This window comes from Zalophus californianus, chromosome 8 (genome assembly GCF_009762305.2).
Source record: "Zalophus californianus isolate mZalCal1 chromosome 8, mZalCal1.pri.v2, whole genome shotgun sequence".
NCBI lineage: Eukaryota > Metazoa > Chordata > Mammalia > Carnivora > Otariidae > Zalophus > Zalophus californianus.
In genome coordinates this window covers 32,032,761-32,046,884 of record NC_045602.1, presented here as the reverse complement: position 1 = coordinate 32,046,884, position 14,124 = coordinate 32,032,761, and the positions used below count along the sequence as shown (strand labels likewise).

Sequence of the window (14,124 nt, the reverse complement as noted above, 5' to 3'; positions counted from 1 at the left end):
CACCTACAAGCGGCCACAGAGCCCCAGATCTCTCTCTGGCCTGGGCTTCTTCAGAGCTCTCCTGCTGGAGATCATCAGCCAGACGCCTGCCACTCACCTCAGACTCTATCTCCCACTTCCCTCTTCTCTTCCCATCTTCCGTGTCTTGGTGAACGGCACCCTCCCAACCAGAACCCTGTGCTCACAGAGACTCTGCCGCTCTTCTCCTTACTCCGGTCCATTTGGACCCCAGGTCCCAGCAGTTGCCCCTAACGACACTCTCGGATGGGCCTCCTCCCCTTCTCCCTTCCTCAGTTCAAACCCTGAAAGTGCTGTCATGATCTGACTCTGGTCCTTCCTCTCCAGTCTTTTACGGTCCTGCTGCCAGAAGTAACTTAGCAAAACACACATTCGGTCACGTCATTCCCTGGCTTAGAACTCTTCCTGCATGGAGTCTCCTACAAACACTCCCGGGAATCCTGCGCGCCTGGCCCCTCCTGTACCATGTCCCCCACCGTTCCCCCCCTTTTGATCCTTCTGTGTGCCATGACATCGGACACACTTCCTTGGAACCTGGAATGATGTTCTCATTCTCAGCAGGCTCCTAGCCTTCGAGCTTCCATGAAGAAGCTCTCCCTCAAAGTTGCTCTTTATTTCTGGTTCCACCATCATGTGGCATGCATTTTATCCACTGTTGCGCTTATCACATTGTTTTATGGTTTGTGGTACATCTCCTGTGTGGAATTGTGAAATTCCTAAAGACAGGAATTGCATGGCATACACTTCTATATTCTCCATGTCTAGCGTGGCGCCTAGCTGAAAGCAGATGCTCAATAAAACTTCGAGAGGAGATGGAGCAAAAGAGGAGAGGAGGATGGAGGAAGAGAATTTGAAGTGTTAGGGCTGGTCAGCCCTCTGCAACTACTGAGTAACATGTCAGCAGAGCGTGAAAAGGATCTCCTTAAGCCCAGAAGAATCTGAGGCCCGGGAGGTCATCTGTTCTCTCAGCCGCACACATACTTTGGAACTAGAGGGCTGAGTTAGCTCTACTCCTCCTCTACTGAGTTTACCATGACATTCATGCAATGAATCCACATTATTCATGCATCCATTCAGTGTCTACTCACAACTCCTCTGTGCCAGGCACGGTTGTGGGCCATGGAGGGCAGTGGATGAACTAGACAGACAAGGTCTCTGTCCTCAGGGAGCTTCTGTTCTGCTGAGGAAGACAGGCAAGTAAGTAAACAATAAGTAAACAGATCACCTCAGGTTAGTGACAAATGCTATCAAGAAAAAGAAAACCGAGTAAGAGGTTGAGAGTGACAGGAGAGGGGCCATTTTGCCAAGAGTGGTCAGGGAAGAACCTTCGGAGGAGAAAACGACTGAGCAGATTCTAAATGCAGAGAAGGGCGAGCCATGGAGATATCTAAGGAGAGAACATTCCGGCAGAGGAAACGAGACAGGAGCACACTGGCGCGCTCCAGGGGTGCAGGCCAGTGGCCGGGACAGGTGGGGTGCGCTGTGAGGTGCCAGAGGAGCCGCTGCACTGGGCCAGGTTGTGTGGGGCCTCAGAGGCCACGGGAAGGGTCTCAGATTTTATTCTCCAAGTCCCTGCAGGCTTTTGTGCATGTGTTTTTAAAAGATCACAGTGGCTGCTGGGGGGGAAGAGACCATGAAGGGGTAAAACAGAAGACAGGCGAGCGCTTAGGAAGCCATGACCGTGGTCCATGCGAGTCGGTGATGCTCTGAGCTGAGGTGGTAACTGTCACGGCGGGGAGACTATGTCAGTTCGTTATGTATTTAGAAAAGAGAACCGACAGGCCCTAGTGATAATTTCGATGGAGTGAGGGGAAAGAGCAGTCGAGGACGGCTTCTAAATTGGGGACGTGTGCGGCGAGGTGAATGGGAACATCATGTACTGAGCGGGAAGGGAATACCGTAAAGGGGAAAATCAAGAATTCCTTTTGAATGAAAGTCCGAGATGCTTATTAGAGATCCAAAGTGAGATGTCAAGAAGGCGATTGCACATGGAAGCCTGGACTCGGGGGACAGGTACCGGCTGGAGAGAATTTGGGGAGTCGTTCATGGACAGATGGTACTTCAATCCGTGGAATGGGGGAGCTCCCCTCCGGCTGCCAGTGTCATCATCTGAGGTTTTCTGTTCTAGGTCAGACACTTTGACAGCCCCTACCTGGTGTACCACGAAAAGATCAAAACTAGTCGGGTGTTCATCCGAGACTGCAGTATGGTGTCCGTGTACCCACTGGTCTTGTTCGGGGGAGGCCAAGTGAGTGTGCAGCTTCAGAGAGGGGAGTTTGTTGTGTCCTTGGATGATGGTTGGATCCGTTTTGCAGCTGCTTCCCATCAGGTAAGGGCTAGCGGGCCTGTCTATGAGGCGCAGGCCCTGAGGGGCTTTGATGCTGTGAAGTAGAGGGCATTCCTTCAGGCACCACAGACAACAGAGCTGAGGAAGAGTGAACTATGGGGCGGGGTGGGGGTGGGGGGGACACGGAGCACAATCCAGGCTGGAGGGAGGCCAGGGCTGGAGGCTCAGTGAGAGACTGGGCAGTCCACGGGGAGGGGAGCCCAGGATGGGCTGGTGTGAAGGGCTCGGGACAGAAGCCGTGAGTGAGATGTTGGATCTTCCTAATTGTTGTACAAATAACACATGTTCACCAAAGAAAAATCAGAAAATATAGATGAGCAAAAATAAAAATCACCCTGATTCTACCACTACCATTAAGGAAAAAAAAAGGAAATGGGTCTGAATTCTTTTATTCTCAGGTCTCACGTATTCACTATTGGAATCTGCAGAAACATTTAAAGGGAATATATGTTTAGGAAAGAAAAATTCATTTTAACATTTGCATCTGGCAGAAAGGTAGCAAGAAGCAGAAACACCAACTCAGGGGCGCCTGGGTGGCTCAGTTGGTTAAGCAACTGCCTTCGGCTCAGGTCATGATCCTGGAGTCCCGGGATCAAGTCCCACATCGGGCTTCCTGCTCAGCAGGGAGTCTGCTTCTCCCTCTGACCCTCCCCCCTCTCATGTGCTCTCTCTTTCTCTCTCTCTCTCTCTCATTTTCTCTCTTTCAAATAAATAAATAAATCTTAAAAAAAAAGATACCAATTCAAACATTAAAGAGAATTTATCGGCACATTTAACTATAAAGTCTAAAGCAGCATAGTCCAATAAAAATATGTGAGGCATATATGTAATTTCAATTTTTCTAGTAGCCACATGTAAAAAATAGGTGAAATTAATTTTATTTAACCTAATATAGGTAAAAAGTTTTAATTTCAACATGTAATCAGTATAAGAATTTATTGAGATTTTTTTTATATTAAATCTTTAAAATCTGGGGTGTATTTTATACTCACAGCACATCTGTTTGAACTGGCCATTAGATTAGCCACGTGTGACGGGTGGCTGCCGTATTGCACGGAACAGGTCAGGAACGCCAGGCAGGGTTGGTTTAATTCAGCAGCTCAAGGACAACAAAAGCCTGATGGCTGCCGTAGCCCCAGGCCTCACATCTGTGTGGCAGCATACTGTCCAGGAGGGGAGACAAGAAACTTCCTCTCCTAAATCAATTTCTCTGGCCAAAGGAATGTCATAAACTCTAAGGCCCAGATGATCTGAGCCATCACTCTGGCAAAGCTCATGGCATGAGCCTAGTTTGAGTTAGGTCAGGGTGCAAACTGCATGGTTGCCAAATGATGGGGGAGCAGCAAACCATGTTGGGAGGACATCTCCAGTGTCCACCACACATCAGCATAAGAAAATGCCATAAAAAATGTGGAGCTGTTTCTTCCCATGAAAGCATCAAATGTATCCCAAAGCTACAGATTTTTTTGGTTTAATATCCAGCATTTTTAATTCTCCGTTTTCCTGCTTCTCCTCTTGGAGCAAATTGTAAACGTTGACCAGGCTTTAATATGCAGAACACTACGTAGAAGCCATTTTCCCAGATTTAATCTTTTCTTTAAATGAGATGTGATAGAGGGGCCTTTTTATAATAGACCCCATTGGGGCGCCTGGGTGGCTCAGTCGTTAAGCGTCTGCCTTCCACTCAGGTCATGATCCCAGGGTCCTGGGATCGAGCCCCACATCGGGCTCCCTGCTCGGTGGGAAGCCTGCTTCTCCTTCCACTGCCCCTGCTTGTGTTCCCTCTCTTGCTATGTCTCTCTCTGTCAAATAAATAAATAAAATCTTTAAATATATATATATATAATAGACCCCATTTATTATATTGCAGAGCTGACATTGAATAAATGTTCTTATAGCTGCATCAAGAAATTTTAGAAGCCCTTTTAGAATAAAAATGTATTTAGTTTCTCCTCCACTCCACCTCCCCCCCCCCCCCCCCCCGCTGCTGCATGGAGTTAAAATTACTACCAGAAATCTAGAATAATGATAATCATCAGTGGGACATTTCCTTTAATAACCTTTCCTCCCCTGTTGACCCAATCACTGCTCACATTGCAACTTTCATTTTAGGTGGCTGAACTAGTAAAGGAACTCCGCTGCGAACTTGACCAGCTTCTCCAGGATAAGATAAAAAACCCAAGCATAGATCTGTGTACATGTCCTCGAGGATCCCGGATCATCAGCATGATTGTGAAACTTGTCACCACACAGTAAAGACCAGTCTTAGGAGAGTGCTTGCTACTCCCCTGCTTCTTGCTCACCTGGGAAATAAGAGCAGCACCTCTACCTCCAACCAGGCTCTGTGCTTGGGCTGCCCTGGTGAAGGAGCCCAGGGCAAGCACTGTGCAGTCAGCTGAGGCCCCACACACCCTTAGGGAAGGTTCCCAGACCTTCTGTATTTCGGACAGAACAGGGACACTCCCAGCACAATTTGGAGCGTCCGTGCGAGGCAGTCTAAAAACCAGCTTGCCTGTCTTTTTCTCTGTGACTATCCCGGAGTGAATGAAATTCACCTCATCATACAAAAGTGAATGTTTAATACGATTCTGTTTTAATCTATGTATTTTTTTTCTCCTGCTTTTTTACTGGGGTGATATAGGAGCATGAGAAATACTGAATGTTTTTTTCTATCATAAAGGCTCATCTGAAAGAACTTAGAACAGAGAAGGACAAAAAAAAATCATGTGAGCAAGAAAAATTAAAATTTCATTTTAGGCTATTGGCTACAAAGTAAACTTAATCTGTGAGGGATTTTTATTTTTACTCATTAAAGTTCAGCCTAAAAAAAAAAAAACTTGAAGAGCTCTTGTTTGTTATTAAAATGCAAGCTGGTTTTATCCTTACCATTCTTATTCTCAAAAGCAGAACAGTCTAGGTGTCTTTGTTTAGTTTTCGGTTTTCCATTTAGGAGTCTCTGCTCTCTCTTAGGAACACACCCAGATCTCATGGCCACATTTCACGTTACCCAGCAGGGAATTTTGATGGTCTTCTCAGAGTGGACTTGGCACAGTTGAGGTAGAAAAGGTTGCTGTGCTAGTGTCAGATTTACAGCCATAAAAATATCATATAGGAGGCCGCTTGTTTTCACCTGCCACTTAGGTGAATGGGGAGCTAGCATTTTGAAAAACTGTCAGTACATTTACATTTTCTCTGGACATTTATCCATGTGGCCAGGAAACATCCCAAAGAGCTGAGTAGAAAAAATATTCTTAGGTTTGGCACTCAGGTAGAGTCACTGCAGATTTCATACTATAGATGGAATTCAAACTAATCAGCAGAACCACCTCAGTGAAGGGAGTTCACTTTTCACAGTATTATTTCAGTTAAATTTTCAGGAAACCTCCTAGACTGTCCAAAATGGTCATTATCAAGTGTGTTTAAGCTTTGGCGCACTTGAAGAGCTTAGACTCTAAATAGTATTTTTAAAAGGCATTAATTCATGTCATCACCTTAAATAAAAAACATGCATAATGCATAGCACCCACAGTATTCAAGTTCTGACTTGCTACCAAAACAAGGCTCACATTACAGAACTGCTCAGGAGAAATGAAGAAGACCACACTCACCCGCTAAGACATTTTTTTGAACCAGTTTTGACTCTCGGTGCTATAGTGGAGTTGATGCTGGCCGCCCTAGCTGGAGCCATCTGCCCAACTGGACCCACAGCCTTCCACACAGGTTTGCAGCAGAGATACAGGGAGGAGCTCAACAAGAGAACTTTCCATCCAGAGTGGTGAGAAATCGCTCCTCTTAGGGAAGTTATTCTTGGGCTGGTCACTTGCAACCACATACAAATGCACAACTCATTCCACAGATGTGCCAGGATGTGGAAAAGATCGGGAAGCCTTCACTGAAGACACTGAATAAGAAAATCCTCCCCACCAAAACTGAACTTAAGCCCCCTCATTAAAATTACCAAGTAAGTGAAACAGGATTACTTCTTCGCAATTGAAGATCAGCATGCTGTAGAGCATTTTAAGGTGAAACCAGATTTCTAAGCCCCAGCAAGATGGTCAGCATTTAATGTTAATTTTACGGAGAATTCTGTAAATGTTTCTGAAGTATTTGTTTTGCTGGAATCTAGCTGGGAAACAATATTGGTAAAGTACTTGCTACAAAATTAGTCTGCGTTAGGGTTTTGTAGTCTGTATCTTTGGGGAGTTCTCAGGAAATGAGAATAGGTAAACATTCTTTCTTGCAGAGGTGGTCATAGGTTGGCAGAGCATTAGCTTTGTCTTCTTCCTCCTTGAGTTCCGTATCTGAATGTTATAATTCAGACTCCCTGACAAGTATTGAACTTTGGTCTTTATCCTCCCATTCTGTTATTCGAGCAGTTTAACTAATACACCAAAGCACACAGCCTGTGGCTCTGTAGGCATATGGTAAATGTTCTTTTTCCTTTCTAGGCAGTGGTTTGAATATGTCCCTAAGAGGTTATCCTAAAATAAGACCTTGTGAAAGTACTTCGTAAAATTAAAATGTAGAAATGTAAGCAAATTGGGACCGAGGGTGTGGTTTTCAGATGCAGCCCAGGCTGGCTTTTTGAGAACTGCACTGTTGTGTTTCTCAATGGCTGGGCTGAGCTGGGGAGCTCAGGCGTCACTCAGAGGGTGCCTTGTGGGTGTCACCTAGTTGCCACAGAAATGAGGATCCCTGGGGGCAGCAGAATTATGCTCACACTGCCATTTTGCTTAAACAAGCCTAGGCAGATGCTGGCTTCTTTCCTCCTAAGTCATGCTAGAATTAAGCGGAATCCCTAGGGCTTATTTTCTCCCAAATGCAGGGGAGGGAGTTGGCTTAAAATATTTAGCCAGTTAATAAAACACAGGGTGAGCTACTGTTTTCAGAAGTTAGATCTTGATCATGAAACTGTGTTAGTCAATACTTGAGTACACACAGTATGGTGCCTCAGGTGGAAACAATATAGAAACAGCTAATCCAATGTATTGTCACAGCAATAGTTTCAGACTGTTCCAGAGTGACCGGCTTCCGTGTCTTTTTAAGTCTCACACATGTAAAGCTGTGTAATGACTGTGTAAACCATTAACCACGATGAGTCATTACCAGGAGAGACTTTTTTCTTGCCATTTCTAAGTTATCCGTCCCCCCAAAACACATGTATCAAAGAGATTGGTCTTAAATAAGATTTATAGCCAATCACTAATCCTTACGGTGCTTTAAAATCTTAGATGTCTTAATAATTTGCTTTGTCAAAGAGCAGAGAAAGAGTTGTGTTGGAAATCACTCGCCTGATGTATGAGCCATGAGGAATGGGTGACATCGATATTTCATAAAGATACAGGACAGCAGCCCAAACGTGAACTCATTCCCACAGACGTTTCAGCCTCTGCCCCGTCTTTGCCGAACGGGGGCCATCCCCGAGTCTACTTCTGAGTCAGTTCCAACCCAGCTAACTGAGTAAATAAGCCAGGACACAGTGCCCCAGTGAGAGCTAGGAGGATGGCTTAGAATCCATTTACTGCATTTCTCCACCTGTATTTCAACTTTTTAGGAAAGAAAACAAATCGCAACAAAAGACGATTTGTATGACGGGTTCGTTTGAAAAGGCAACATCCCAGGGGCGCCTGGGTGGCTCAGGTCCAACTCTTGATTTCGGCTCAGGTCACAATCTCGGCGTGGTGATATCGAGCCCCATGTCGGGCTCCACGTTTAGCGGGGAGTCGGCTTAAGATTCTCTCCCTCTGCCCATCCCCCTGCTCATGGGCTCTTTCTCGCTCACTCGCTCTCACTCTCTCAATAAATAAATAAATTCTTTTTTTTTTTTAAAGGTAGCTTCCCATAAATACCAACAATGAAAATCAGCGTTTAGGATGATAACCCTGACATTACAAATACACTATTCCAAAATATGGTATAATAATGTATTTAATAAACATTTTCAACAGAAGCATTTCAAACAGTGAGGGTTTTTGTTATTATTATTTCTTACGTAGAAAAATGCAGTTACTGCTACCTCTTCCAACCTAGGTTGTACTGAGAATGGCCTGAAGGAGTTAATTTTCCTTCCAAGTCGAATGAGCTTATATTTATAAAGGGGAGATTATCCATGGCCAGTTTTCTTCTATAATGATTCAAGACAGGATAACATAGACAAAAAGACTCATTTACTTTCTGAGAGTCCCCTCTTAATAAGTTTTGCCTTATTCCATCCTTAAGTTTCAAATGTATTAAAACAAAAGAATGTTAACCGTTCAAGTAAGACTTTATTTGTCCATAGAGGTTGATTAACTACAATACAGGATCTTACCATGTACAAAGACTATAAAGAAGTTTCCTCACAGGACAAAATGTATATTTTGCTTGTTTTAAACCAGTGGTTCTCAAATGGAGGCAATTTTGCCCACCAGGGGACATTTAGCAATATCTGGAGTCCCAACTGAGTGGGGATTGGGGTGTGCTCCTGGCATCTAGTGGTTAGAAGCCAGAGATGCTGCTAAATATCCTACAATGCATAGGATCCTCCTCGAACAAAAATTTATCCAGTTCGAAATGTCAGTAGTGCCAAAGTGGAGAAAACCTATTCAAACAAAATGAGATAGGGGTGCCTGGGTGGCTCAGATGGTTAAGTGTCTGCCTTCAGCTCAGGTCATGATCCAAGGGTCCTGGGATTGAGTCCTGCATCGGGCTCCCTGCTAGGCGGGGAGCCTGCTTCCCTCTCTGCCTCTGCCTCTCTCTTTCTCTGACTCTCATGAATAAATAAATAAAACATTTAAAAAAAAAACAAAACGAGATAGGTGACTACTTAAAAAGTCTAGCTATTAGTTACTAATCAGATATAAATTATGCCCACAGTGGTCTCTGAAACTTGTGCCTAAATCAACTCTGATAAACATGTATTATGTGAATAAGAGCGTTTGAGTCCAATGGAGAGTACTTAAGAATGTGAGGAAATTATATGTACAGATGGGAAAAGCCATGTACAGATGGGTAGGGATATATTTACTTTAAAAACATGTTCTAGCATTAAATTTCATTTTTGTAAATACCACTTATTTTGAAAATGTGAAAATAAGTTAAAACATGTGTTTTGAAAATAACAATTTGTATGTGAAACTAATACTGTTAACATTTTCCACGGCAGAACTCAAGGTCTCACACTTAGGCCCACATTAAGATGTCTGAAATACACACACACTTACTTTATCTTTCTGTTATTTGAACAGAGTCCAACCTAGTAGACTTTGGCCAATATGGTATAATACAAATAGGGTTTTAAGAAGGGGGAAGGGAGTATATAGCTCTATAGGTAGGTAACTGTAAAATGTTGAAATCTAACATGAAACCTAATTGGGAACGATAATTTCTAGGCCCAGTAACCCTTCTCCTATTGTTTGAACTGGAAAAAAAAATCAGTTTGTTTTAGGACTTGATTATTAGCAAGATTACCAGACTGAAAGTCAAAGATGTGTTATGCTCTTTAAAAGACAGATGTCTTTACAAATCAGGGGCCATGTTATACCATGGGCACCAAGGGACAATCCCATATGAGGAGGAAACAAATCCATTATAGACGAGCACGAAATAATCCATAATTATAGACGTTTCTGTTAATGCCGCCCTTCTGTCTCTGAAATTCACCTGTGCACGTTCCCATTTAAGCTCCAGCTGTCCCCATTATTTCTGGCCCATAAATCTTTATACCATCCTTTTCCACAATAAGCATGGCTAAGATGGATTAATTGAAGCATGCAATCTGATTAATTAACAGGGAGGCTGATTGTCCAGTTTATAACTAATGTGTACTACACGGCTAGTTTGAGACCTATATTGGGGTTGCAGAAATTCCTCCCACATTTATGCTCATAATTTCAATATAACCAACATTTTAAGCAGGTGCTATGTGTCAGCCACGCTAGGAACTCAGAATACAAAAATAAATTGGGACACAGGAGAAACAGGACGATAAAGAAATAAAGTTTACTTGAATAAATTCAGTCAGGAGCATAATTTACCCCCTGCAAGAGGCTTTGAAGGTTCTAAAGAAACTAGATGCCTGTATGTTGAAATTAAAATGAAGGATACTAATGGCTTTGACCAAGTCTTTTAATTCTGCTTTTTAAGGATCTCATCTCATTCAGCAATTAGGTGTGCCCTTTTTTAAGATTTTATTTATTTACTTGAGAGAGAGAGAGCAAGTGAGAAAGAGGGAGCATGAGCTGTGGGGAGGGGCAGAGGGAGTGGGAGAGAGATAAGCAGACTCCCTGCTGAGCAGGGAGCCCAACGTGGGGCTCAGTCCCAGGGTCCTGGGATCATGACCTGAGCTGAAGGCAGATGCTTAACCGACTGAGCCACCCAGGCACCCCTAGGTGTGTTTCTTTAAACATTGTTAAGGGGAAGCAGGTGGAGGAAGAAGGGGGAGAAAAAAAATAAACATTGTGAGCAGACGTCTGCATATCACCAAAGAAGTAGCTGTAGGGAATACATTTATGGTCTACTCTCTGTTGAAAATGTATTTGGAGGGCGCCTGGGTGGCTCAGTCGGTTAAGTGTCCGACTCTTGGTTTTGGCTCAGGTCGTGGGTTGTCGGATGGAGCCCCATCTCAGGCTCTGCGCTAGGGGTGGCGGGGAGTCTGTTTGAGACTCTCTCCCTCTGCCCCTCCCCCGCAATTGCACGCACTCTATAAAATAAACTTTAAAAATTAAAAAAAGAGGAAAAAAAAATCCCAGAAAATCTATGTGACCTTAAGTTAGGCAGAGTTCTTAGCTACAAACACCAAAAGCATGATCCATGACAGAAAGAAAAAAAAATTGGTAAATCGGGGCAGCTGGGTGGCTCAGTCTTTAAGCGTCTGCCTTCGGCTCAGGTCATGATCCCAGAGTCCTGGGATCGAGCCCCGCATCGGGCTCCCTGCTCCGCGGGAAGCCTGTTTCTCCCTCTCCCACTCCCCCTGCTTGCTGTGTTCCTGTTCTCACTGTCTCTCTGTCAAATAAATTAAAAATATTTTTTAAAAAAATTGGTAAATCATAGTCAATTTCTTAAACTTCTGCAGCTCAAAAACATCATTAAGAAAATACAAGACAAGGGTGCCTGGGTGGCTCAGTTGGTTAAGCGACTGCCTTTGGCTCAGGTCATGATCCTGGAGTTCTGGGATCGAGTCCCGCATCGGGCTCCCTGCTCAGCAGGGAGTCTGCTTCTCCCTCTGACCCTCTTCCCTCTCGTGCTGTCTCTCATTCTCTCTTTCTCAAATAAATAAACAAAATCTTTAAAAAAGAAAATACAAGACAAGGGGCGCCTGGGTGGCTCAGTCGTTAAGCGTCTGCCTTCGGCTCAGGTCATGATCCCAGGGTCCTGGGATCGAGCCCCGCATCGGGCTCCCCGCTCAGCGGGAAGCCTGCTTCTCCCTCTCCCACTCCCCCTGCTTGTGTTCCCTCTCTCGCTGTGTCTCTCTCTTGTCAAATAAATAAATAAAATCTTTAAAAAAAAAAATACAAGACAAACCACAGACTGGGAGGAAATATTTTGCAAATTATATTTCGATAAAGCACTTGTATCTAGAATATATTAAGACTTCTTAGAACTCAAGTAGACAACTCAGTTTTAAAAACGGGCAAAAGACTTGAGTAAACATTTCACCAAGGTTATACAGATGGCTTAAGAAGCACATGAAGAGATGCTCAACATCATTAGTCATCAGAGAAATGCAAATGAAAACCACAGTGAGATACTACTTCATAACCTCTAGAATCACATACAGTACCACATACTCATAAGGGTGCAGAGAAATTAGAGCCCTCATACATTGTTGATGGAATGTAAAATGGTATGGCTATATTAGAAAATAGCTTGAGTTTCTTAAAAAGACATAATTTATCACGTAATCCAATAACTCCACTCGTGGGTATTTCACATAAGAGAAATGAAAATATATGTGCATACAGAGACTTCTCACAAATGTTCACAGCAGCATTTTTCATAATAGTTCCAAACTGGGAACAATCCCAATATCTGTGGTAAATGAATAAACAAAAAGTATATTCACAATGGAATATTATTAAGAAAAATGAGCCTGTGATACATGCTACAACATGGATAAACTTCAGAAACATAATGCTAAGTGAAAGAAGCCAGACACAGAGACCACATATGGTATGATTCCATTTATATGAAATATACAGAAATGTCAAACCAATAGATACAAAAAGATTAGTGGTTGCCTGGGACTGAGGGTGGGAATGGGAATTCACTGCAAATGAGATACAGAATCTTATGGGGATGGAAATGTTTTAAAAAATAAAGGATTATGGTGATGGCTGCACAACTCTAAATTTACTAAAGATCACTGAATTATGTGCTTCAAGTGGATGAATTTTACGATACATTAATAATACCTCAATAAACTTCTTTTTTAAAAAAAAGATTTTATTTATTCATTTGAGACAGAGAGAGCATGAGCAGGGGGAGAGGGAGAGGGAGAAACAGACTCCCCGCCGAGCAAGGAGCCCTATGCGGGACTCAGTCCCAGGACCCTGAGATCTTGACCTGAGCCGAAGGCAGACGCTTAACCATCTGAGCCATCCAGGTGCCCCTAAAGTTCTTTTTTAAAAAATATGTTGGGTGGGGACGCCTGGGTGGCTCAGTCGTTAAGCGTCTGCCTTCGGCTCAGGTCGTGGTCCCGGGGTCCTGTGATCGAGTCCCGAATCGGGCTCCTTGCTCAGTGGGGAGCCTGCTTCTCCCTCTCCCTCTACTGCAGCCCCTGCTTGTGCTCTCTCTCTGACAAATAAATAAATAAAAATCTTTAAAAAAAAATATGTTGGGTGCCTGGGGTACCTGGGTGGCTCAGTCGGTTAAACGTCTGCCTTTGGCTCATGTCAGGATCCCAGGGTCCTGGGATTGAGTCCCGCATCAGGCTCCCTGCTTCTCCTTCTGCCTGCCACTCTCCCTGCTTGTGTTCGCTCTCTCTAACAAATAAATAAATAAAATCTTAAAAAAAAAAAGGTATGCACACTTAAAAAAAAAACATTCTCTCCCCTCACCGCCACCCCCGCCCCAGCTGGCGCACATGCGCTCACTCTTAAAAAAAAAAAATACACTGCGCCCCTGGCTGGCTCAATCGGTAGAGCATATGACTCTTGATCTCAGGGTTGTTGAGTTGGAGTCCCATGTTGGGTATAGAGATTACTTAAAATCTTTAAAAATAAATAAATAAAAATTTGTTGTAAGATTCCTTTAACTAAAAAAAAAAAAAAAAATAGTGGGGCATCTGGCTGGCTCAGTCAGAAGAGCGTGTGACTCTTGATCTGGAGGTCATGAATTCAAGCCCCACCCTGGGTGTAGCAATGACAAAAAATAAACAAAAAAAAATAGTCACTTTACAGTGGAGAAACTTGACAAACCACCTTCACCTAATGATCACAGTTAACATCACCAGAAATGGGACAAATCAATATTATGTGCCTCCTGATATGATGTATTGAGAACACACTATCATTTCCAGAGTATTCCTACCCAAAAGAATCCTATCAAATGGAAACAAAACAAAACATCAGACAAACTCAAATTGAGGATTATTCCACAAAACAAACGTCAATGTCCTAAAAATCAAAGAAAGACTGAGGAACTCTTTCCAATTAAAGGAAGGGACATGACTGAACATGATTCACAGTCCAAATTTTAAAAATCATTTGTGTTTTGTTTTTTCAGTACAGGACATTGAGACGCTCTGGATAAGGTGTGTATTAAATCACAGCACTGTATCA

The 14,124-nt window shown here is 43.4% G+C and overlaps 1 protein-coding gene across 7 annotated transcripts in view; it reads left to right on the top strand.

Annotated features, from left to right (window-relative positions):
• Nucleotides 1–5,201, top strand: part of DHX57 (DExH-box helicase 57) — a 53,849-nt gene extending 48,648 nt beyond the window's left edge. For all 7 annotated transcript variants that reach the window (XM_035728801.1, XM_035728805.1, XM_035728802.1 and 4 more), the window contains 2 exons: nucleotides 2,147–2,347; nucleotides 4,478–5,201. In XM_035728801.1, the coding sequence (XP_035584694.1) occupies nucleotides 2,147–2,347; nucleotides 4,478–4,621 (345 nt within the window). In that variant the 3' untranslated portion in view covers nucleotides 4,622–5,201. The remainder of the gene's footprint in view (nucleotides 1–2,146; nucleotides 2,348–4,477) is intronic.
• The last annotated feature ends 8,923 nt before the right edge of the window (nucleotides 5,202–14,124 follow it).